Below are 26,006 nucleotides of genomic sequence, written 5' to 3' on the forward strand. Positions count from 1 at the left end.
CATTTAACTCCATCTGAAGCCAAAGAAGAACAATAAAATGATACAAGACATTGGGAGTCATTTATGTTTAAGCAATTGGCATTATGTAAAAAAAGCACAGCACTTATATTATGAAATTACAAATATTGCATCTAATTTCAAAAGCTGGGCACACTGAGAAAAGCAGTGAATATAGGAAGGGAAGGGGGCAATTGTAGGTATGTATTTCTGAATGGAAATGTGGTTGTGCGGCTGAAGCTGCAGACCGTGTATCTTGGGGATCGAGGTGTGAATCCAAGCCTCAAGTGCTTGACTCAAAGCTGTGTGATTTTGGGCAAATCACTTAGGGCCAGATTCACAAATCTTTTGCCCTGAGTTTGCATCACATAAGTGATGCAAAACTGCGCTGTGATTCAAACCTGCATAAAACATTTTTTGTTGGATTTACTTTCCAGCGCAAAACTTGATTTCCATTGGAAAGTTTCCTAAAAGTATTGCAATGCAGCACAAAATGCTCCTTTGCTTTATTCTTCATCAGAGGAGCAATACATTGCTGGTACATTTATTTTTTATTTTATTTTACCGAGTTTTATATAGCGCGAACTTGACCCGAATCGGGTATCAGAGCGCTTTACATAGCACCAGTTGCATTACATGAGGACACCGTCATTTTGTTTGTCACGGGGAGATTAAGTGATTTGCCCAGAATCCCAGGATGCTCAGCGTCATTGCCGAGACCCAAACCCAGTTCCCCAGATTTGAGGTCGACCACTTTAGCCGTTAGGCCAACTCCTCTCCTCCGTGCTTACTGAAGCAGAACCCTATCTACTAACAATAGTAGACAGGGCTTAGCACAAAAAAATAGCACCACTTTGAACCATGAGTTAAAAGGAGAAACCTCCTTTCTTTTCTGACTTTGCATGTGTGCTGCACTGGAAAGCATACATACAAAGTAGGAAAAGTTTAACAGTTTGTATTGTATTGTATTGTATTGTATTGTAAATAAATTTATGGGGCGCACAGCTACCCACCATGGGGTCTCCCGGCGCCAAAGGTGGAGAGGCCAACTGAGATAAGTGTCTACTGCGAGAAGAGCCAAGTTTTCAGGCCCCTACGGAACTATGTAAAAATGGGTTGAAATTTTAGAGATACAGGAAGGGAATTCCAAAGCTTAGGGGCCAGGTGAGAAAAGGAGCGGCCCCCCATTCTCACCAATTTGAATCTGGGGATCACATAATTACCCTGGGAGGCTGATCTAAGAGCGCGGGAAGGGGCGTAAGGATGGACCAGTGAACGTAAGTAACAGAGGTGCCGAGCCATGTTTGATTTTAAACATGAAGCAAAGAGCCTTAAATTTAATACGGCTCTCTATACGCAGCCAATGTAAGTCCCGCAGACAAGGGGAGATGGAAGATCTCTTCGGGACCTTGCAGAGGAGCCGGGCGGCTGAATTCTGCACCAACTGGAGCTTCTTACGTACCTCCTGGCTACAACCCAGGTAAAGTACATTGCCATAGTCGAGGCGAAAGGTTACTACAAGAGCCTGGACCACGGTACGTCTTGTTAGAACGGGAAGTAGCCAAAGGATTTTTCGAAGCCACCTTAAGATGGTAAAGCAGGTGGCTGAAATGCTGACAACTTGTTGGCGCATAGATAAAGAATCGTCCAGCAAGAAGCCCAGGTTGCGTACATGCGTAACCGGTTGGGGTAACGGACCCATTGCCAAGGGCCAGTGATTAGGGCCCCAAAGATGTTTGTCCTTGCCCAGTATAACTATTTCGGTTTTGTCACCGTTAAGTTTTAATAGGTTAGCCTGCATCCATTCAGCCACGCAAGCAAGTCCCTCCTGAAGTGTTGAAGAGGAGCACTCCTTGTTTGAGGATAGGGAAAAAATGATCTGCGTATCATCTGCGTAAGAGTAGAGAGATAGTCCCGCCTCCTCCACTATCGAGGCCAGGGGTCGTACGTAGATGTTAAAAAGCATAGGGCTTAGCGTAGACCCCTGGGGAACCCTGTAAGCAGATGTACGGATAGAGGAGGAGCAGCTTGATGAACAGACCTGAAATGAGCGCTGACACAAAAACGAGGCTAGCCAGGACAGAGCCGACCCAGCCACCCCAGCCTTTTTTAATGCGGTGAGAAGAATTGAATGGGACACCGTGTCAAAGGCAGCGCTTTGTCTAGACATCATCGTATTTTATACTGGATGAGTACACTTGCGGTACAAAACCTATGCTAGGCTCACACCGACACACTTGCACTGTGGTGCAAAGGTCTGTGCATGGTGCTCGGCAGCCTGATTGTGTGCCAGCAGTTGGAAAAGGGGACAGGAGTGCCATATCCCTTTTGATACGGTGCTTTTCTTTTCTCTCCTCTCATGCAGCGCAACTACTTTGGGTTCTGTGCTGTGCTGCGTTGTGTGAAAGGGTTGAAAATCTGGCCCTCAATCTCCGATTGACTATAATGTGTAATTTGTGTAAAATATATTTGTGTAATGCCCACTTGACGTACACAATCTGGTAGTTCATCTCCCAACCCCCCTCCCACTTCCCCCCATATAGTGTGCAGTGCTCCACTCCTCCAGATCTAGGTTAACAATACTAGACTTGTTAAAGTAACAAATTGATATAGCTATCAATTTTCCAAGGTCCACACGTGACTAATGTTCCCAGTCTTGTTTTCTTTGTTGCATTCTGGGACTTGTAGAGCTCCTTTACTATTAGAATATACTAGATTACAAATCCCAGAATGCAAAGAAAAATCAAAGTTGAAGCTGCTTGTCACACACGAACCTAGTTCACTTGGAGAAAAGGTGAGCATCTGTGGCCTATTAACCAGGGGTGTTACTTCCTCTGAGTCTTGAAGATCAGCTGTGAATTAATTAATAAATCTTCAGACTGGAGGCTGGGTGCAATGTGAAGCATAAAGTTTTCAGGTTAGCAGAATCAGCCAGTCCTCCCAAGTTATCTCATGCCATGCTTAACATCCTTAGCTGTTCCTGTATTTTAAACTAACAGCACTAGGCATTCTGAGACTTGTATCTTTGCTATTCTCATTAACAGCATTGATTCACATGATGCTTAATCTTATTGGCTGAATAGCTAGGACTGGCTGAAGGTGCCATCAAGACATGTACAGGTACATGCATCAACCTTTTTAGCGAGCGCAAACGGTGCGATTCACAAAAATCGTCAGTTTGCGCCCGCAAAAAAGGCTATTGCGATGCATTAAAGTGTAAGGCACTCGCAATTTAAGGATGCGCAATTTGTGATTCCTTAAATGCAATGCAATAACCACTTTTAAGTAGCAATTTCGGTATTTGGGGCCGCAAATTACCGAGCAATTGAACTGGTCGGTAATTTGCAAAAACTTTGAAAAATGCACTAAAGTGCATTTTTCAAAGTTTCATGTTGCACACACACATACCCTTGGGGCATGTGTGTGTGCAACATGGGTGCACATCACAATTCCAGGGGTGCAACAGGGTGTCCTTTTGACACCCTTGCACCCTTGAAATTGCATGCGCAATTTGCGAGTACCTATTGATACTCGCAAATTGCACATGCAATTTCCCATTCATTCCTATGGGCCTGTAGGCCCATAGGAATGAATGGGGAGCCATTCCTTAATTGCGTCTCGCAATTTGCGAGTCGCAATTAAGGAATGTTTAGGAATCGCTATTTTTATAGCGATTCCTACATGCATAGGCTTTTGCGAGTCCTTAATTGCGATTTCTTACTAATCGCAATTAAGGACTCGCAAAATCATACCTTGATGCTTGTGCCCCGTAGTCACTTAGTCACTTAGTAGCGCAGGTGTGATGTAATTGAGTACTAAGGAAACTGTAATTTAACAACTCCTAACTTTGAAAAATAATTAAATTCCTCAATTAACAACTTGTAGTACCAGGTCACTACCCTGCACCCATTTGTAGCTTAAGAAATCTGTCAATCCCATATCTTGCATTGTCTCCTCCCACATAGCACAAATGCTAATGATTCACCCATATAACACACAGCATTGTCATCATCGTTATCTGATAGACCTGCCTTCTGAGTTTTTTTCTGTGTCTTTCTCTCAACTACCTTACCTCTGGCTTCAGCAACTAATCACAGTTCTTGAATCCCTCTCCTGTTCCACAAAGCAGTGGTATCAGTGTTTCCACTGACCCTGCCCCAAATGTGAGAATACGAATAACAAGGCATGGCAGAGATTTAGCCTATGTTGCATAGCAGAGTGCTTTGACATGCATGTATGAATTAATGTATTTGATATGTATATAGTGTGAAGCTAAGGCAGCGAAGCACTGTACATGGTCCAAGGCCCAGATACAATCGCTATATATATTTGGAGGGGTGGCTGGTTTCTGATAACGAAAGAGGACTGTTACTATATCATGGAATAGTAACATACCTTCCTGCGTTGTCTGCCTGCATATTATGTGTCAGACTCAATTTGCGGCCACAGGTAGACAAGGGCTTCTGGGCCCCAAAACATACTGGCTGAAGCTGTTTATCACAGGGGTCCTGGGGTCCATCCTACTATGACTCTGTAAACTGTGCCAAGTGCAACTTTTGCCTCACTTCACTTTCAGGGCAGCAAGGGCGAGTAGTCACAGGTTTCTCCGGAAGGTAATATGAGGGACAGACACTCAGTATCCAGCAGACAATCAATAGACACAATAACGTAATGTCCTGTTCAGTGATTATCTTTTATATGAAAAGTAAGTACTTTAATTACAAATCTGAACTAAATTCTACACAGTCCAATTGAAATAAAAGTTACAGGGTTGTAATCTTGGATAAAATTTCAGTAAGGGTTAATGATTATATTCCCCAGTTTATGCAGGTAGAAGCATGAATAGGTACAGGCACAGATTACTTAATTTTAACCCCCCACTGGTGAAATATGAAACTCAACTCAATAGTTCTCTTCCCTGGTATTAACTCAGGCAAAAAGTCTCAAGTGCTTGTGCCATATTCTTCGGCACACATTTAGACCCTTGTTCTATTCGCAAGATAAGCCCTGATTTTACCTGCTTGCTGCCGCTGCTTATCGTGGGGTGTGGAAGGCGCAGCTCTCATCACTGTGTTTCGGAGCGGCAGGTCTTTTCCAAAAGGTTTCAGTGGCTGCGTCCCTTTGGAACAAGAATGCTGTACGAGATCCGTCCAGCAGTTCGTGCACACTGGCATGATCTTTTCAGTAGTTGGGGGTCTTCATAGCGGGAAACACCCTTTACCACACAGTCACGAATAGTAAATCATACTATTCCAAAGTCCAGCAATTCCCTAAGGCAAGTCATTGAAATGACTTCTGTGTTAAAGGAACACATGATAACGACGCATTAATTGTAGTGGCCACATTGTAAAGGCATGTGTGGTAAAGGTGTGCGTGGTTCCATCATGCAACCTTCATAGCAGAGTGCAGGTGAGTGCCCATACAAAGCAGTTGTGCCCTCTAGCACATTCGTCAGCGGTGATATGTCTTCAGTAATTGTTACTTCCCCGGCCGATCAGGATCCACTTCAGGGCAGATGTGGCTCCTGTTCTCTGGCATCAGCAGTGGCAGCTCCAGCTTGTGGATCCGCAGTGGCTAGATTTGAGACAATGCCACTTGCACTTGTAAGGTCTTCATGCAGTTCACAGTTGGAATGGCACAGAGAAACAGGAGATACCCTCGCTACATTGGTCACTCTTGACTTCAATCTCTAGGGTAGGCCAATATCTCTGGGTGTTTCTCACAGCGGAAACACATTGGGTTCTCCTCCTGTATGATCTCTCCTCCTTCAGAGCCTGACACTCTCCCTCCTTTTCTTGGCAGTAAGGCAGGGTTCTAGATACTAGACAGGCCCTCAGTTTCTCCAGCAGAAAGTTAAGAATTCAGCAGATTTCCCCTTACTTCTGGCATACTGGCTGTCAGGCAGACAGCAGTCCTGTTCACATACCAGTCCTTCAAATAATCGGCGGGGTACTCCCTTCCTTTATCATGAACAACTTGAAACTGAAGCCAAGAAAGGTGGTTGGAATCCCATTTGCAGACACACTTTCCAGATTGAGGATGTGTATCCACTGCCTAATGTATCAGAAACAGTTTGGCCTGCATCTCTTTCACATGTAATTTCCAGGTTGGTCTCCTAAGCCTTTGTGCAAAGTGATGGTTCCCACAGCAGACAGCAATGGGGCTGGGATTCAAAACATGGGCACACTGAAGTTTAAGCTCTCTGCACCTGGCTGTCATCCGCCATCCTGAAGCAGTGATCAAATATGGATAAAAGGGCAGGCCCTGCTTAGCAACTTCCTCACCTTCAATAATACCAAATGCCAATGCTCTGTAAGCATTAAATAGCAGTAATTGTAATTGTAATTGTAATGGTATTTGTAGAGCGCGATTGCTGCCCGTGGGCGTCCAAGCGCTAAGCTGACCAGAAAGTGACGGAGGAGGTGCTATGGTACAGTGGGTTTGTCAAACAGCCATGTTTTTAAGTTTTTGCGGAATGATAGAAGATTTGAGTTGGACCGGAGTGAGAGGGGAAGGTCGTTCCAGAGCCTGGCGGTATTCAGCGAGAACATTCTTCCCCCTGCTCTGGCTCGCTTTACTCTGGGAATGACGGCAAGAAAGGCCTCCTTTGATCGTAAGTTCCTGTTGGGATGATAGGGGGTGACAAGATTTCTGTTGATCGCTGGGCTTGTGTTCCAGAAGGTGCGGTGCGCCAGGCACAGTGCTTTGAAGGCTATCCTCTGCCTCACTGGCAGCCAGTGGAGAATTTTTAGAGCAGGTTTAGCAGACTGAGTGCGCGGGATTTCTAGCAAGGAACGAGCTGCACAGTTTTGAACAACCTGCAGTTTTCGAAGTGTAAACTCAGGTGCCCCCATGTATAGGGCATTGTTCGAGTCAAGGCGAGACTGGATTAGCCCTTGGACCGCAACCTTTTTGGCTTCTAGTGGCAGCAGCGGAAGAACCTTCCTCAAGGTTCTTAGAAGGCCAAAGCAAGTGGCAGATAGTTTTGTGGCCTGGGTGGAGAAGGAGAGTTTGCTGTCCAACCACACTCCCAGGCTCTTCACGCTTTCCTTTGGGGTGGGGGGGGGGACCCAGTGCATTAGGCCACAGGGAGGTGAATGGGACTGGAGAAGGTGGGCCTAGGAGCATGAGCTCCGTCTTATCTCCATTTAATTTAAGGGAGGAGTTGGTCATCCAACCCTTTATGTCCTCTAGGCAGTGTAGCAGATCGGCAGGGGAGCACTTGCTGTTCTCGGTGGCCAGCGAGACCACCAGCTGGGTGTCGTCGGCGTATGACACGATTTTGATGCCATGCGGTTCGACGACACTTGCCAGCGGCCTCATGTAGACGTTAAACAGCACAGGGCTCAGGGAAGAGCCCTGTGGTACTCCGCAGCTCAGGGGTTTGCTTGAGGATACTGTTACACCGTCGAAGATCTGGAACGACCTCCCAGACAGAAAGGATTCCAGCCACCTTAAAGCGTCACCTGAAACTCCGATGTTATGGAGACGGTCCAGCAAGGTGGAGTAGCTGACCGTATCGAATGCGGCACTTAGATCAAGGAGGATCACTGCCACTGATCCTCCTTGGTCCAGAATCCTTCTAGTATCTTCGGTGACTGCTAATAAGGCGGTTTCTGTCCCGTGTTGTGGTCTAAAACCTGTCTGGGATATGTGTAACAGCGAGTGATCCTCCAGGAACTGCACCAGCTGTGCATTTATGTGCTTCTCTAGCACCTTGCTCGTCCAAGGAAGGAGTGAGATGGGACGGTAACTTGACAGATCGTTTGGGTCTAGGCTAGGTTTCTTTAGCAGTGCCCGTACCATGGCCTGCTTCCAGGCTGTAGGGACAGAGCATGCAGAGATGGACGAGTTCAAGAGATCCAAGATTACAGGCAGGGTGGCTTTGCTTGCCTGCATCAGGATGTCTGGAGGGGCAGGGTCACGGGGAGATCCCGACTTGACCGCACGGGCCACTTTGCCTAAAGTGTCGAGGTCGAGGGGGAGAAAGTGCTCGAGCGACGGCTGGCCTGGACGGGGAGGTGGTCTGAGGCGAGGTGGTTTGAACGCTTCCGGGGGGGTGGCTGCAGGTGGAAAGGTGGAATAGATTTTTAAAACTTTGTTATGGAAAAAATCTGCAAGCTCGTTGCATTGCTTCTGGGATTTGATAGGGGGGGGAGCCGTGGTGGCGCTAGAGCATTGTTTTATGATTTGGAAGATTTCCTTGGGTTTGGACTTCGCTTCCATTATTTTCTCTGAGAAATAGGTAGCCTGGGCTGCTCTAATCCCTTCTTTATATACCTTGATGGCCTCTTTATAAGAGGTCTTCTTTTCTAGGAGGAAATCTAGGCGCCAGGCTCTCTCTCTTTGTCTGCAAGTGCGTTTAAGCTGTTTTAGAGAGTCAGAAAACCAGGGGGCAGATTTATGAAGTCTCTTAGAGGAGGATTTACGCATCGGGAGAGTGGAGTCTAATGAGCGGGTGATCCAGTCTCTATAGATGTCATTTCCCACATTAGGATCCGAGCAGAGTGAGGGGCAAGTGGAATCCAGTTGGTGCAGCCAGGATTCCAACGGGAGTTTTGACCAGTTCCTCCTGATGGTCACTTGAGGGGGTGCTTGGGGATTTTTATGAGTGGCCCACGAGAAAGGGACCAGAAAGTGGTCTGACCACGGAAGGGGAATGGGTTGATCAACCGTTAGGTCCAGGCAGTTGCTGAAAATGGGGTCTAGCAAATTGCCTTTTCCATGGGTCGGAGCCGCCACCAGCTGGGTGAGTTGGAGGGCCTCCAGATCTTCTAGTAAGTCCTGTGCGATGTGATCAGCAGGGGAATTAAAATGAAGATTGAGGTCCCCCAAAATCGTGTGGTTGGCTGATGTGAGGGTTCTTTCCGCAATGATTCCTGGCAGGGACCTGTGGAACAGTTTTGCAGGTTCCGGGGGGCGATAAATCAGGGTGCCTGAGAAGGAGTTGTTTGCATCGAACTCTAAGCAGAAAGCTGCGCTTTCACAATCAGGGATAGTGTCTGCCGAGAAACGACATTGGTACTGGTTTTTCAGAATGATCGCCAGACCTCCGCCTCTGCCGACCGGTCTATCCACTCTGAGAATGTGATAACCTACGGGTAGTGCTCGCACCACGTCTGGATCGGAGTGGACAGTGAGCCATGTTTCTGTCAGGAAGATTGCGTCAGGCTTTTTCTCCTCGAGCAACATGGCAATCTCCGTATGGTGTTTCGGCAGAGAGCGGCAGTTTAATGCAAACATATGGAATACTTGTGCCTTGGCCGACGGAGTTTTGCGGAAGAGGTGCTTGCATCCCTGACATGAGCCGGGTAGTTCGGTGGGGGCATATATAAGAGGGCATTGGGGAGTACAATTCCTACCTATTTTGTGTAGGGCCGCAGAGCTATAAGTCCTGCTCTGGGCGAGGAAGGGGCCAGGGGTTGTGGCCCTGGGTCCCGGCTGGTCGCGGACGGGCGCAGACGGGCTTGCCTTAGGCGCGCCTTCGGCGCGCAGACGGCGCTCCCGCTGCGCTCGTCCGCTGCGCTTCCTGTAGATGCACATTTTTAGGGCGAGGGGGCGTGGCCTCTAGTGGGCGTGTCCGGCGAGCGCGCCTGCTCTAATGGCGGCCGCTTTGTTGTTGTAAGTAGCGCTACAGCGTATGCACCGCTGAGTGCTTCAGGGGGTATTTGGCAATTCAATTTTTGTTTAAAAGCACAGATTTAACAAGTGACACCACACAAAGGTTTAAAACTTGGATTAGCCAAGTGTTCTTCGTTCAGTACCTCCAGCTCCCGGCTTCCGCCTCAGGACTGGGTCAGCTGATCGGTCGTTGCGCTGTGGAGCAGCGTTTATATAGTCAAGGGGGCGTGGCCTCTAGTGGGCGTGTCCGGCGAGCGCGCCTGCTCTAATGGCGGCCGCTTTGTTGTTGTAAGTAGCGCTACAGCGTATGCACCGCTGAGTGCTTCAGGGGGTATTTGGCAATTCACTTTTTGTTTAAAAGCACAGATTTAACAAGTGACACCACACAAAGGTTTAAAACTTGGATTAGCCAAGTGTTCTTCGTTCAGTACCTCCAGCTCCCGGCTTCCGCCTCAGGACTGGGTCAGCTGATCGGTCGTTGCGCTGTGGAGCAGCGTTTATATAGTCAAGGGGGCGTGGCCTCTAGTGGGCGTGTCCGGCGAGCGCGCCTGCTCTAATGGCGGCCGCTTTGTTGTTGTAAGTAGCGCTACAGCGTATGCACCGCTGAGTGCTTCAGGGGGTATTTGGCAATTCAATTTTTGTTTAAAAGCACAGATTTAACAAGTGACACCACACAAAGGTTTAAAACTTGGATTAGCCAAGTGTTCTTCGTTCAGTACCTCCAGCTCCCGGCTTCCGCCTCAGGACTGGGTCAGCTGATCGCTATAGGAGCTTAATTGGGTTTCTAAAGGGATCTTTTTCCTTACCCTCCTCAATTGTGTCTGGATATCTATGCACCAGCCACAGGAATTCATGTACTACACTTCCATTGTCTGTGTGAAACTGTCCTCAACCTTCATCTGGTGTCATGCTAATTAAGGCACATTTAAAATTGATTTACTGCCCCAGTACACAACTTTACACCAGAGGGGTAAGTAGACTCAGAGAAAAGGGCCAGGTTACACTATCAAATCACAAAACACGATACACCAGCATAACCCCTTTTTATGATATACACACATTGCAGACAATAGTCCTCTGCCTTCTAAGGCTGCACTTTTGGTTCGTTTCTTAAGGTTCTGGACCAGGTATTGACAAGGACAGGCCTAGGTCTCTATGCACACTTTAGATTAGTGTGGTGTCAGGGCCAAAATAAAAGTTAAGATACTAAATCCACCTGCAGTGGGGAACTCAGTGGTTGTGAAACATTTGTAAACAGTGGTTTATGCCGGTTTCCCAATGCAGCCAACATCAGTATTTTACTCATATCATCTGTTGAATCCATCTATTCTTTGAATGTGGTGATGTGACATTGCCAAAAAACACCAGCTCATGTAGCACAGGCAGCAGCACCAACGCAAGTGGTGCCCTGTCCTGGGCTCACAGGTGGCTGCCATGAGGACGGTTCTGAAACAGCACTGGAAAGAAAGCTCTGTTGATTGCTATTCGGATCCTTAGTAACGGGGCAAGCACAGTGACAAATCATCTCCCAACACCTATTAGAGGAGGAGCTATCCCGCTAAAGGGTGCCTGAGAGCAGTGATTAGCCACTGCAAAGTGTCAGTGTCTGCAACACTGAAACAAGTGCAGCCATGTTCTTTCTTCCATTTGCTTAGATTATAACCCCAACACAGGCCAAGCACTGTGAATCGATACATGGAGAAGAAATTGCCGAAAAAACACAATTACATGGTGAGGGGACAAATGAAGGGTCGCAGGCAATAAGTGAGACTTCACAAACAAAATCAGTTGGAATGCATTCACTAAATGGATGCCATGTTGTCTTGCCCCCTTCCCAGGCCAGCGGGTACACTGGGAAGAGCAGTGCAAGATGGGCGGGCACATCACTCTTGGCTGTGCCTCTAGCTCAGTAACTGCAGAGTAGGCATGAACCAGGCGCGCAACACCCATTGGGCAGAACTGTCTTCAGCCCCCCTCACCCCTCCCCATCAGCTGCCGTTGGCTGGGCTGCCCGGGCTGGAGTTGGTGCTTGCCAGCCTGACCTTTAAGTAGGGTGACCAACCGTCTGTAAATCTCACGTCTGTGATGATCGCTTTTACGGATGCCTTTTGTCCGTAATTTTGGGTATTTCTGAGAAGCTTCAACTCCCTGATGGGGCTGCCTCGCACTCTGCCTCTGAGCACAAGACCAGCCCCACCCCACCCATTGTCATTCTGTCTGCTGGCTGTTTGTCACATACAGAATGACAATGGGTCAGTCTGGGCTGTTGAAGCATGTGGTCGGCCTCCTCCAGCCTCGGTCTAGGGCAGGGCATTCTGTTTTAACAGTACATAAAGAAAAATGCCGCAACTCACGAAATTCATGTATAGAAGCCAGCGAAAGAAGTTAAAAAGAAGGGTTATGGGTCTTTCACAGTCTCATCATTTTAGAACTGAAGCATTTTCAATGTTATATACAACGAAGCCATAGTTGCAGCGTTTTTTAATGCAACTAACAACCATTGACAAAACCAATAGTCCTTTTTTTTTTTTTGTCCTCATACATGCCATCGGAAAATGCTCTAGATGGAATATTTCCAAACCCTTCAAACAGGCCCTTATTGAGAACCGCCCTAATGGTGGACCTGAAGGAGGGGTAGAGTCTTCCCAGAGGTACGGCTGTATCCTGGTCCCACTCCCGTTCACAACACCTGGGGCACCACTTGTTACTGGGGAGGACCGGACCGACAGACCTCCGGCATAATCATAGGACTGATCTTACTTCCCTCTCCAGACCTCTAGTGCTGCCCAGATTTTTTTGGCGCTAGAGTTGTCACAGGCCATATCAGATTGACTAATCATGATGATGTTCTTTAAACAGTCCACAAAGGAAGGAGGTGCCTCAAGCTTCCAAACTTTACAAATTTCCCTCCTAGCAATAATTACTACATAGAATGCAAACTTCGAGGCTAGGACATTCAAACAATAGTCCGACAAAAGACCGAAAAATATTAGCCTAGCACTTACTTCAATCTGCATATACAACACATCCTCCAGGAAACCACATACCTCAGTCCAAAAGGGGCCGATCTTCGGGCAATCCATAAATATATGCAGATCATCAGCAGCTGGATACTTACATCTGGGGCAGTGGTAGATCGTTGCAGACATCTTAGATAGTTTACCCGGAGTCCAATACACTCTATAAGCGGTGTATAGATGGTTTCTCCTGAGATTAGCTGGTTTAACCACAGTCTGTAGCATAGAAAAGGAGTCACACCAGAGTTTCCGTAAGTCATCCCCATTTTCGGAGAGAACACTACCCCACCGTCTTGCCATCTCTGAATCTAGACGATCTCCTGTAACTATTAAAACCCCATACCAGAAAGACACTTCACGTTTCCATAATCCTGTTCTAGAAATAGAGTCAATGATTATACCCAAATCTTCATTGCTCCATGACTGTGCTGCCCACCACGCGGACAATTGATAGAACTTAAATCTCGTCAGTGTCCCGCTGGTTATATTAGACATTGAGTCCCAGCTGATAAGTTGTGAATCTTTCTGAAGATCTCCCCAGAACCTGATGCCTGCTAATCTAAGTGGTTGTGACAATTTTTCCTGAAGGCATTCCGAGGTGCCTGGAGAGTCCCAGATTGGGGCCTGTGCCGTATAGTATGGTATTCGCAATGTATTCCTAATAAACCCCCAGTTTTTTAGTGCAGCTAATAGGATCTTGAGTCAAACTTTTTTGTAAAACTTGGGATCCCCAAATTTATAGAGAAAAAACTCCTGTCCCTGCAGAACATCATGCAACAGTGTCTAAAACAAACGGCCCATAGAGGAAGAATCCATCTTATTTGCCAACATTCTAAAAATTTTAAAATGAAAAGCATGGCAATAAGAAAGTAGGTCGGGGTGGGCCAATCCTCCTTTCTTTAGTCCTCTCTTGAGCTTTTTACACGCTATTCTCATGGTTTTTGTGGCCCAAATAAATGACCCGATTTTACCTTGAAGGGTAGCAAGATCTCTGATATTGAAAGAGAGTGGGATTGAATTAAACAGAAAAGTTACCTTAGGCAGGATTATCATTTTTACAAGATTCACCCTCCCGTATATATTCAATGGTAAATTCGCCCAGCGTGACAGTAGGCTGCCCACCTCCTTAGCGACCTTCTCCCAGCTGATCTTAGATGTATCTATCAGCTTCTGCGCTAGATGGATCCCCAAGTATCTCATCCGACCCTTAGCCCCTGGTATTGGATTCGCACAATTCCAACTCATTATTTCAGTTTTTTCTCTATTAATTTTGTAACCAGAGACCTTACCAAATTCCCCAGCTAATTCGAATAGCCTAGGTATGGCTTTTACATGGTCAGATGTCTACATTAGAAGGTCATCTGCATAGAGAGCAACCTTAAGTTCTAGGTCGGCAATCTTAAAAGGCAAAATAAGGGTATCTTCTCTAAGGGAGAAGACAAAGGGTTCAATATATAAATTAAACAATAAGGGTGACAGGGGACAACCCTGTCTGGTGCCTCTTGAAATACCAAACCATTCCGATAGAATACCATTAACTAAAACTTTTGCTTGTGGGGCTGAATAAAGAGATTTGACAGCCTCAATAAAATTCATAGGGAAACCAAAACTACGCATGGTCTCCCAAAGATAATTCCAGCTGACCTGATCAAACGCCTTAGCGGCATTGATTGCAACAAGAGTTAGTGGCATCCTACTTTCAGTTGCAACATCAATTGCCCCTATGGCTTGAAAGGTAAGCTCATTGAGCTGCCTTCCAGGTATAAACCCCCTCTGATCGGGATGTATGATAGTTTTAATAATTTTTGCCATCCTAGCAGCCAGAATCCCAGAAAAGATCTTGAGGTCCGAATTAAGTAACGAAATGGGCCTATATGCCTCAAATTTTTTGAGGATCCTTATCTTGCTTAAGGATCAAGGACACTGTCGCTTCCGACCATGAGGGGGGGGTCACTTCTCTATATAGATATAATTTATTTACTGGCATCCCATCTATCCTTCACAGTTTTATCAATCCTGGCTTGGAGATCGGCTTGCAAAGAAACCAACTCCCTCTCTAATTGTGGGATAAGGCTTTGGGAAATCAGAGCTGCCTGTTGCAGTTCTTTCTCCTTTTCCTTAATTTTCCTAAGGCTATCTATATCTGCTTCTTTAGCTATTCTACTTTTATTGATCATTAAGGAACTCAAAAGTCCCCTCAGATATGCCTTAAAAGTCTCCCACATTGTTTGATAGCTAGTGGAGGCTATATTAAACCTAAAAAACTCCTCTGCTTTTACGTCAAGCTCAGCCCTCACCCTCTCCTCTAATAGTAAAGTCCTGTCTAGAGTCCATCTCCTCTGGCACCCTTTAAGCTTAAGGTTAAGCTTCAGCTCAACTGCAGAATGATCAGATATTGACGCAGGAATATAGGCTATGGACTTAAGATCTGAGAGCAGACTCTGATCTACTAAGAAGTAGTCAATTCTTGAATATTGTCTATATTTCTTACTATAAAAGGAGTGTTCCCTAGTGTTCCCTTTATCCACTCTCCATATATCCAACAGCCTAAACTCTTTAACAAGAGTCTTAAGTGTGGAAAAAGTTCTGGGGGGCACATTATACTTTACCTTAGATGTGCGGTCCAATTGAGTATCCCACACTAAATTAAAATCTCCTCCGGAGCAGATGTATTTAACAAACAAGCCTGGAGACTCAAAAGACGGCCTGGATTATCCTCATTAGGCCCATAATAGACGGCACATACTACTAATACACCACAGATAGAAAGAGTTGCAACTATCCACCTCCCAGATTGATCAGTGCTCCATTTCTCCTCCTTAATCCCCATATTACATCTTATGATCATAGCTACCCCTCTTGTGCAATCCCTTTGATTTGATGACATCACCTCCTGAACCCAACCAAGCTCATTAAAACCTTCTTTGTATTCCTGTGCTTCCAAGTGGGTTTCCTGCAATAGGTAATTATGAGTCTCATTGTTCTTCAGAGACTCACACACCCGGGATAACTTGCTAGGGTTCCTAAGGCCATTTACATTCCAAGAGAGGAACTTAATCTCCTGTAAACTACTCATGCCCAATCCAGAGAGAAGCTACCTGACTTGAGCCATTAAACTTTACTATTACTTGTATGAGGACAATTTTCCAATTTTTCCATCCCCCCCCTTGGGGAGCAGAAGTGACAATAACAGGAGCCATGTCCGAGGTAGGGGCCTCTGAAAAACTAGTGGGGCTCACAGTACCAGTTCCAGTTCCTTTTTCGACTTCCTGGACCCCTGCCAGCGAGGAGAAACCTCTCTCCAGATGGACTGAGGGGGGACTTCCTCTCAGGGCTGGGGCCGGGGCTGGGACTGGTTCCTTTAACCTCACATCTTCCTCCATTATTTTAAAATAAGATTTAAGTGATGGAGTAGAATTTATGGGGGGCAAACAACCCTAGGCCCTTTAGATTTCACAGTGTTCCTAAGCTTAGAGTTTTTCCTCTTACGGGGAGTCATGGGTGCCACACTTTTCGAGCCTTCTGTGGAATCCAGGGTACCCTTGATCTTGAACCCAAACTGGGTCTGGGACCGCAGCTGGTATCTATTTTTTACTAAAGCGGTCCCAGGGACTTCTTTTCTCATCCCCCTCTTGTTCTCACCCGAAGGACACCACTCTCAGGGAGTATTGACCCCCCAACCAAGCTCAGAGCCAATTCAACTACCTGGCCCGAAGGCGGAGCAGAGTCCAAGGCTGAATTCGAGGGAACAAGAGCCATACACTTCTGCTCCGCACCCTCAGATAACCTGCTCACCGGACTCACACAATAATCTGGGGGACACAGTGAGATCGAGACGCCTGATGTTATACGTAGGGCTCTTCCACCGTTCGGCCCTCGAGAGCAAGTCAATGCAGCCACAGCCCATATCCGCGTCCACAACCTGGCTCGATGGCCGCCGAAACCACAATAGGTTACCGGCCCTCCCTCAGGCTCCACCTCCACCTCTGCTTCCTGGACCATCTGATTTTCCCGGCCCTAGCGTCTACCGCTCAGCCGCCTCCACCTCCTCCTCACCGCATCGCCACCGGCAACAGCAGCCGCAGCCAACACAATCTCGGAGAAAAAAAAAAGGGGAAAAGGAAACCGTATCAAACGGAGTGCGCCGTTTAGAACCCATGCAGACACCACATTCCTACCGGGTAATTTTCAACACACCGCGTATGCTGTAATCCATGTAGCAGACGCCGTGCTGCTCCCGGAGCTCCCGCGACTGGCACTTCCGGTCTCAAAAACCTATAGTCATGGCTTGTTGTAGGTGTGATGTATTATATATCGGGATGCAATAACAGAAGTAGCAGAATACCAGTCGGGCAACACACTATGCTAAGCACAGATTTTTAGCTACCCCGTTTTAAGCCACTCCCTTAATTACATCAGACACGCCCTTTGGAGAGACTCCCATGCTTTTTCAACCCACTTAAAAGCCCTGGAAACAACACCATGTCACAGTCACCTCAGGTCCCGGCACTGGGCATCATGCATGACTCATGACTTCTATGTTTTCAGATTGCCTATGTTCAGGGACATAGTGAACCCGTCCCAACCTTGCTTTGGAAACAACAGCAAGGGTGAAGTTCTTGATGGGCCTCTTCTGTGTGCAACTCTGCAGACAAAGGCTCAGCTCCTAATTAATGTGAAAATGGGTTGAGTAAGTGAAGGAATGGGTAAATGGCTGGATGGATTAGTGAAGGGATGAATGGATGAGTGAAAGGGTTAATGGATGGATAATGAAAAGGATGGATGGATGAGTGAGTGAGTGAGTGGAAGGAAGCATGAGAGAAAGGGTAAATAAATAGATGTATGAGTGGAATGGTGGATGTATGGGTAAAAGGGTGGATGGATGGGCAAAAGGGTGAATGGATTTGTAAAAGGGCGGTTGGATGGGTAAAATGGTGGATGGATGAGTGAAAGGATGGATAGATGAGTGAAAGGGTGGATGATGGGCGAGTGAATGGGCGGATGGATGAGTGAAATGATGGATGGATGGATGAATTGATACATAAAAGGGTGAATGGATGGATGGATGAGTGAGAGGGTGGATGTAAGGATGGATGAGTGAGTGAAAGGGAGGGTAGATGGGCAAAAGGATGGATGGATTAGTGAAAGGGTTGATGGATGAGAGAAAGGATGGATGGATGAGTGATAGGGTGAATGGATTGATTCATGAGTGGATGGGTTGTTGGGAGGATGGATGGGTGAAAGGATGGCTAAGTGAAAGGGGTATGTAGAGAGAAGGGGAGGATGGATGGATGGATGGATGAGTGAAAGTATGGATGATGATTGACAGGATGGATGGGCGAATGGGTGTATGGATGAGTGAAAAGAATGATGTAAGGATGGATGAGTGAATGAATACATAGATGAGTGAAAGGGAGGGTGAAGAGCTGGAAGAAAGGATGGATGGATGAGTGAAATGGTGAATGTATGGAGGGATGAGTAAGTGAAAAGATGGCTGGGTGAGTGAGAGGTTAAATGGTTGGTTGGATGGATGAGTGAATAGATGGATGGGTGAAAGGATGGATGATGGATGAATGAATGAATGGATGAATGGAAGGATTAATGATGGATAGGTTTGGAAATGGTTGAATAGGTTTGGCTATGAATGGGTACACAGATGGAAGGACAGAATGAATGGTGAAAGACTGAATAATGGATGAAAGAATGAATGGATGCCACAACCCAGGGTGACTCAAACCAACACATGACATCAGGCAGCAAGCATGGAACTCGGGCTTAAAATGCTCCTTCTGCCTGCCAAAAAGCAGAAAAGAATTCCTTGTACGGCGCCGTGGTGCCACAGGAAACGTTCCACTGTTGTGCTACTGTGCGGCGCTGCTCTCATGCCACCGGGAAACAGCGCAAGCAAATCACACCTGCCCCGAGGCCATGAGATATGCATGAGGGCACAGCTCTGTGCAGCCCTTCTGCGGAGGAAGGTGGGCAAGAAAACATAACCTACATTTTCAGACAACGCACCGACGTGACTTGAGTCCCTTCCACCACTAATGTTTTCTTTCTTTTAAAATTTTGCACACCTAAGAATATTGCACCCGGGGCAACCACCCCTGTGGCCCTGCCCACGTTATGCCACTGCCTACCAGTATGGATGACATCTGATTCCTACACCTTGTAGCCCTTAATGTCTTAAGTAACATTTACTATACATTGACTTTCACATTTATGCGTAATTGTCTCTATATAATATGTGTTTGATATAACACACTCCGACATCCTGCCATACATAATTTGGATGAGTAGCTCTCATTTTGATCTAGATGCCACGCAAAGCCACCTTGCAGGGCTTTGAGTGGCCTCAGAAATCATGAATAAGGCGATGCAGCGCAAATCGCTGCGTCGCCTTACTCTGCGACCCGGAGGCGCACTATGGTCATTGCAGTGGGTTTTCCAATGCAACACCAACGGAATTCGACACTGCCCCAGATTTACAAAGTCATGTAAACCTGGGGAAGCGTCAAATCTCTATGCTTCATACGATGATGCGTAACGAGGAGAAATATATTAATTTCTCCTCATTGTTTTCTCTTTCTATGTGTGCTGCATTCTGCATCATACATAGAAAAAGGAAAACACATATTAGCATTGTTTTTGTGCAGGAAGGTGCCCCTTCCTGCACAAAAACAATCTTGCATGCAAAGGAGGCACCCTTGCACCATGGTGCAAAGGTGTCTACATTGGCGCTAGGCTGCAGAAACGACACCTGCGCAAGGTGAAAGGACAGGAATGCACCATATTGAAAAAATATGATGCATTCCTGCCCATCCACTTTGGCATAGGGCAGCACAGCAAGGTGTCTTGTTGCACTGCCCTTTACCAAAATCCCATAAATAAGCCACTAAGAGGCAAAACAGTTGTCATGTGCACCCTAAATGTGGCCTAGATTATTATTATACATGTAGAAGCATTATAGCCTATTAAATCAAATGCAAACGTTTTTATACAGTGCTCACGTATTTCAAGTTGCTGCCATATGCAATAATAAAAGGAGGTATGGTGAAATGTAATATTGCCTAGGATCACACCATTTAGTCAAGCAAGAAAGCTGGGATTGAACACAGGTTTTCTGCTTTTTCATTGTGAATTTCAGACACTAGATGGCTATTACTTTCTCCTGTTTTACATCAAAGGTCAATGCTTTGTTTTTAACTCTTGCTACATGAAGTTAGAGTGTGAGTGGCAGTGAAAAGCCTCAAGCAAACATGGCTCTTTTTGATCTTAAGGGTCTAAGAGGACCTCAAGGTGAGCCAGAGCAAGGCATCTGTCTGGAGTCTGGCTTGAACCAACTCTAAAGCCCGCCTGACATGGATTTGAATTTGAATTCCAACAAAGGCATCTTACTTTTTCATCCTTCTGGGATCGATAAAATACCTAACCCAATCCTGCAAAACTATAAAATATCCTGCAGGCTGTAATGTAGAATACAAATGTATATATTTAACTGAAACAGTTTTCAAGCAATGCTAAATTTACAATGTGTTGTATACTAGAACACCTATAAATACAATTTTCAAAAGTACAGAAGGGCATCAGTTATGTTGCTTTTTTAAAATCACAGCACTTGCAGATATCTTAATTATGTTTTGTGCTGTGGAGTAATGGTTAGTCTTTTAGAATTAGGTACAGCTTTAGAAGCACGATCAATTATGCTTTTCAAAAACGTTTGAGATATATTTCTTACTTGTTGTAGTTTGTAGTGCTCACCTTTGTAGCAGGGCCGGACTGGTAACAGAAACTGGCCCTGGCAAACTGCTCAGCTGGCCGCCCCTGGGGTGAGGGCAAGTGCAGCCGAGCAGTTTGCGAGGGCCGGTTTCGGACGATTTTGTTACCGGGGGCCGATATTGCGAACCCCCGGTAACAAAAACGGCCCCCAGGGAGCTAAAACCGGCCCCCACCCTAGCGGCCTACCGGGGAAACGCCCGGTGCCCGCTATGGCCAGTCCGGCCCTGCTTTGTATCACGCTTAAAACTTTGTGTTATATGAACTTAAGAAAGCCACCCATTATGTTTGCCTGGTTATTTTTGAAATGTGTTGTAGCTCCTGGTACACCAAATATCCACATCGGAAGCCCCACAACCACAACATTTTTCCCAGGCACATTTCAACATGTTTCCCTTGCCAAAATGTACCTGGGAAAACTTTGCTGGTGAATAAGTGACTTGCAAATAACAGAGCATGCAGGTGTTTGTGCAGAGAACACTAAAATTTGTATCTTATGGCCCATTTTAAGACAAAACTCACAATTGATGCTATTTATCACACCGGATTAATTGAGACCCCCTCTTAGAATCTAACTTAACATGTGCAATAGATATTACACTCTCCTCCAAGGCATTTGTAACCAGGGCCCATGTAGGATTGCGTAGTTCACAGTACAAAATTGTGCAGTCATAAAGAGCATAATTTTCAATGTGTTTTCGGGAAACTATATATGCATGCAATATTGTTAGATACACTTAAGCTTGGAATGGAGCCAAGAGGAGTGAGAGATGCAAATACCTACCACCAGTACAAAGGTGACTGACTCAACTTTGTGGGGTTGTTAGGATTTGGGACTGCTTTGCAGTAGGGTTATCACCTTTATGGAATAGCCAGGTCTTTTCTGCATCCCTGAATGTGAGGTGGTTTTGGATGTTTCTTACTTTTGCAGGGAGTGAGTTTTAAAATGTTGCTTTGTGGACAGAGAAGGAGGTTCCATCGGTGTGTAGCTTCTTCAAGGAAATGAATGAGGGCCGGGATGCCAGTTTTGAGGCCAGAGTTCTAGTCTGTGTGTATCAGTGAAGCTTTGTTTAGATTCCCCTGTTGGTAATGAAAAGTGATTTGAAAGAGGAACATCTGACTAAGTATTTTGAGAGCAGGAGATACTAGGGCAGGCCAAGAAGCAGCCCTTGGGAGCTGCCCACCTTCTACATAGGGCCTCAGGGCATACCTCTCATGATCCTCGCTATAAAATTTACATTTAGCTGAGGAGACAGCAGGAGGGAATGTGGAAGGGAGAGATGACTTCTTTGAGGACAGAGGCCGGAATGGCTGTCTTTTTTTCTGCAATAGTTTATAGGGCAGAAGTTTATGTTGGCAGGAGGGGCAGTGCTTAAAATGGATAATACGTTGTGAAAGTTTGTTCTGTCCCTGCAGTAATTGCTTCCTGCTCATATGAGCCAATATGTTAACTCAAATGAGGTTGGGATTAGGTTTGCAGGGCCTAGCAATTGTGCCCAATTTTCTGCCTGCCAGAACCAAGCAGAGACTAGTTTGTCTGCAGTACAGTCTTTTTCACACACTATGAGTACTCCAAAATGTTATGCAAATTGTTCCTATTTAGCCCTATCATTCTTATTAGATGACAGACTCATGCATCCAAAGTTCTTTCTGGGAGTACATCGTCATACTGCTACTAAGCTTCCGCCAAAGGAAGTCTTTTTTCATACGTCATTTGCTTCACACAAGGATTCAATAGAAATCTGCAAACATTGTTATCAGGAAATACATTCTCATTCTTTGAGGTCTGTTGCAAATTATTTTCACAAATGTTAATGCTATTTAATAATCTGCTCCCATTTGTGTTCAGGGGTACATTGCAGGTTTGAATGTCAGCCCTGAGCTGTCATGGCATATAGTCACTGAAATGGCAGCAATAGCTGTAGTGGCATCAAAGGTTGAGCCCTTTACCCATGTTTAGCTCCTCAACAGCTACTTATTTGCTTCCCAGTGGCTAGGTAGAGTGACTGGAATGTAAAAAATACAGAAGACTTTTAAAGGTCTGTTTTTTTCTGATTCTTTCACTTATACAAGGGGTACTGAGTGCAGTGCAATGAGTGTCAAATGGAAAACTAGGTTAACATCTATTACCCTTGGTAATCCCAGATTGACACCCATCTGTGATGTGGGGGTATCATCTATAATCAAGCTTGTGTGCTCAATTTCTATCATTAATGTATGGTATTAGAGCAAATCTTATCAAACATGGGTTGTGTTTCTTGCTAAATGACTACCTAAGGATTTCAAATTCAAAAATAGTTGGTGGGAGTTGTCACAAAGTACCAAATAATTTATATTCAACATTCTTTGTGCTATATTTTATTTATTTATTTATTTACTTGAGTTTTATACAGCGCTGGCTAAACCCGGAGGTATCAGAGCGCTTTACATGAGGAGAGTTACGTAGGTTACAAATTACACATTGTTACAGAAGGTACATCAATTACAAGTTGCATCCGTTGGTTCATGGCGTGTGGAAGGGTGAGGGGGTAATGTAACAGGGCGACAGGGAGGGAGATTAAGCGGAGAAAAGGCACAAGCTATAGAGCTAGGATATGTGGCAGCTTCCCCCAAATAGCTTCAAAGCTGTTTACTATGCTAACATCATATTCAGAAAATAACATAAAAGTATTGTATGCAGGTAAATGAAGCATGAACAGAGCAGTAAGTAAATAAAGGTGCTTAAACTGCATTATTTGCTTCCAATTTGGAAAACCTTCCTATGGTGGAAGGATGGTGAAATATCTTGTAAAATATTTTTTTAAGACAAGTTAGGCTGACACATCTGGCCCAGAGTGTTTGGAGTGTACAATTTTCTCAAGAATGTGATGTAAAATAGAATGTGGTATTTCACATTGCACCAGGTTTACTGGCCTAATGTGTATTCAAATAGAGCATTTGTCATTCGCTGTGCTAAAATTCCTTGAGAACCTCAAAATCATGTTATACCAAGAATAATGCTACTCACCCTGTGTGCTTGAAAATGCATTATTTGGCATGTAGCCCCAAAGAATGACTTGGTGTTTTACGCGCTACATTGGAAAAGCGAAGGGAGCCCCCACAGGAAATTTTGATTCTGCTCTTTTGATGTCTCTGTCTCCACTAATCCATGTGTTATCCCCCATTCGAAGTTTGAGTCTAGTTGCGCCCCTATTATCCACTTACATGTCAAATGGTTGTGAGTTTCTGGCATACCAGTTTCATAGTACGCACTAGTAAAAGCTAAGCAGGGCATGCTGTTTCATACAAAAGCTTTGTGAGAAGCCTGTGCCCTCTAACACTCTTGAAAGACAATTAAGTATGCAGGGGCACAGGCATGGGAAATGTGGGACACTACAGAAAGTAGGGGCACCTCAATAATTCGGAAAGAAACAAGGCTATGGGGCATAATATCAAGGCAGGTGATAAAATTGTCGCCGCTTTAACGGCAGAAAACTGCCGCTAAAACGGCGATAATGGGCTTGATAATATGCTCTATGGAATTCCAATTGAAGCTCAGGTTAGATGTCCTTCACATCTAACATGGGCTTCAATTGGAATTCCATAGAGCATATTATCAAGCTCATTGTCGCCGTTTTAGGAGCAATTTTCTGCCGCCAAAGCGGCGATAATTTTATCGCCGGTGTTGATAATATGCCCCTATGCTCGTGTAGTAAAAGTCTTGCACATGCCTGCTTTGGTCTCACCAACTTCGCTTCCCTCTATACATCATTCAACAACAAAAAAAATCACCATTTCTAACACGATCAAAGGTTGAGTTTGCTTTTTACAACAGTCAATTATTTCGAGTTCCTTTCCCGTCTCACTGTTTTCTTGAAGTAGATTTGGAGTACTCTGTCCCTCCTCAGCCCTTCGGTTGTGTGGAACATAGGTGGGCGTGGAGGGTATGCCAGACAATGTCTGTGAAATAGTCCAGCATGTGACATCGCTTGACGATTAAAGGACATTTTTTGGAGCGCTCCAGGTTGCCTATACCCCATTGATACAAACCTAAATCTTGTTTTGTGTTTTAGAAATCCACTTGTTGGTATTTGCGACCATCTAACTACGCGAAGTTGGAGACGGAAGCTCCCCTGAGAATTAAACAGACTGCCATTGACAAAGAAATTGACAAAATCTTCAACAGAATCCAACAGATGATTCCCCGTGTCACTTACACGCACAAGGATCAAACGTCCAGCGCGGAAAAAAGCCAGGCGACTCTGATAGACCCTAAGCAAAACTACTGTGTTGGCGATCAATTAGCCATAAGGATCGATGTGTTCGATTATTTGGGCAACAGAAAGAAATATGGGGGAGACCTGTTCATCGGAAGAGTCTATTCGCCTGAGCTTGGAGCGGGAACTTCTGGAAGGATTGAAGATTTTAATAATGGAACATACCACGTTCATTTCACCCTTTTTTGGGAGGGCAAAGTGAAGGTATCCTTGCTACTGCTGCATCCCAGTGAAGCCAACGCAGCCATATGGAAGGCAAGAAATCAAGGATATGGAAACGTCGATTTCACCGGCACCTTCACCAACCAGACCCACAGCGTCAAAACTGAGTGCAACTTTCAAATACAGACACAGAAACCATTGTGCGAGTACGTGGATGAGAGAGACGGGGAATCTTTTTACTGTGTCAAACCAGACCATATGTCTTGTGATAGTTTCGCTTCCATGATGTCTGTCAACAATGTGCACTCCTACCTGAACGACGTGGAGAAGTCTCTTATTGCCCGGTGAGTTTTCACAGGTAGGAATTAAATAGAAAAGGCATCTTCCAGTGCTGCATTGCATAATACACAAGAGCACGTCTGTCTTCTGTTTTTTAAATGTTCTGCTTCTAATCTGCCCCAGGCGAAATCACAGTTGGGAAGAACAACCATAGTGTATGAGGGTTATCCAGAGGAGGATTTAAACAAGCATTGGCAAAGCCAGACGGCCTCACCTATTTATCTATTGACTTTCCAATTTTTTTTGGCCATGCTGTACAGTATTGCACTTGCTGTGCAGCATGGCTATTAAAAAAAAAAAACAATGTGCCTGCATTCAGCATGCAAGTAGGGGCCAACACAATTACACTTGTCTTTTTTCTTAATGTTCCAATGTACTAATACATGTCTTGAGGATCAGTAAATTAAAATAAACTGTGAAGACACTGTTTTAAAAACACATTTCGAAAGTGCTTAAATTAAAAATTAAAAAACGATCTTGCAGTTTGGTCAGGGGGTGGGGTAAAAGCAAAACTGGGTGTGGATGAGGAAACAATGTGGACCACCCTAGCGGGGGGCGGCATACAGAGGCTAGAGAGGCAACATGCGTGTGTGTGTCAAAAAGAAACACATGGGCTAGGGAAAGTAAGGTGGAGAGTGGGGAGAAAAGAATATGGGGGTAGCTGGAAAACACATGCACTCTCATGGAGTCTTTAAACAAAAAGGGCAAAAAGAAGAAAGGAGTTCCCTAAAAGCAAGCAATGGAAGGATAGAAGCCAGCCAATCAAAGAGATGGTAAAGTGATTAGGCTCCTTGGGAGTGATAACACAAGATGTACGAGCTGGGACATGAATAATAAG

The 26,006-nt window shown here is 45.4% G+C and overlaps 1 protein-coding gene across 1 annotated transcript in view; it reads left to right on the top strand.

The window, feature by feature from the left end:
- The window catches only part of LOC146861442 (NXPE family member 4-like), a 517,437-nt gene that overhangs the window by 478,388 nt on the left and 13,043 nt on the right, over positions 1–26,006 (top strand). The window contains exon 5 of the mRNA XM_085645737.1: positions 24,464–25,173. Coding sequence (XP_085501863.1) covers positions 24,464–25,173 — 710 coding nt within the window. The remainder of the gene's footprint in view (positions 1–24,463; positions 25,174–26,006) is intronic.

Source organism: Triturus cristatus, chromosome 3_1 (assembly GCF_964204655.1).
Source record: "Triturus cristatus chromosome 3_1, aTriCri1.1, whole genome shotgun sequence".
NCBI classification, from domain to species: Eukaryota; Metazoa; Chordata; class Amphibia; order Caudata; family Salamandridae; genus Triturus; species Triturus cristatus.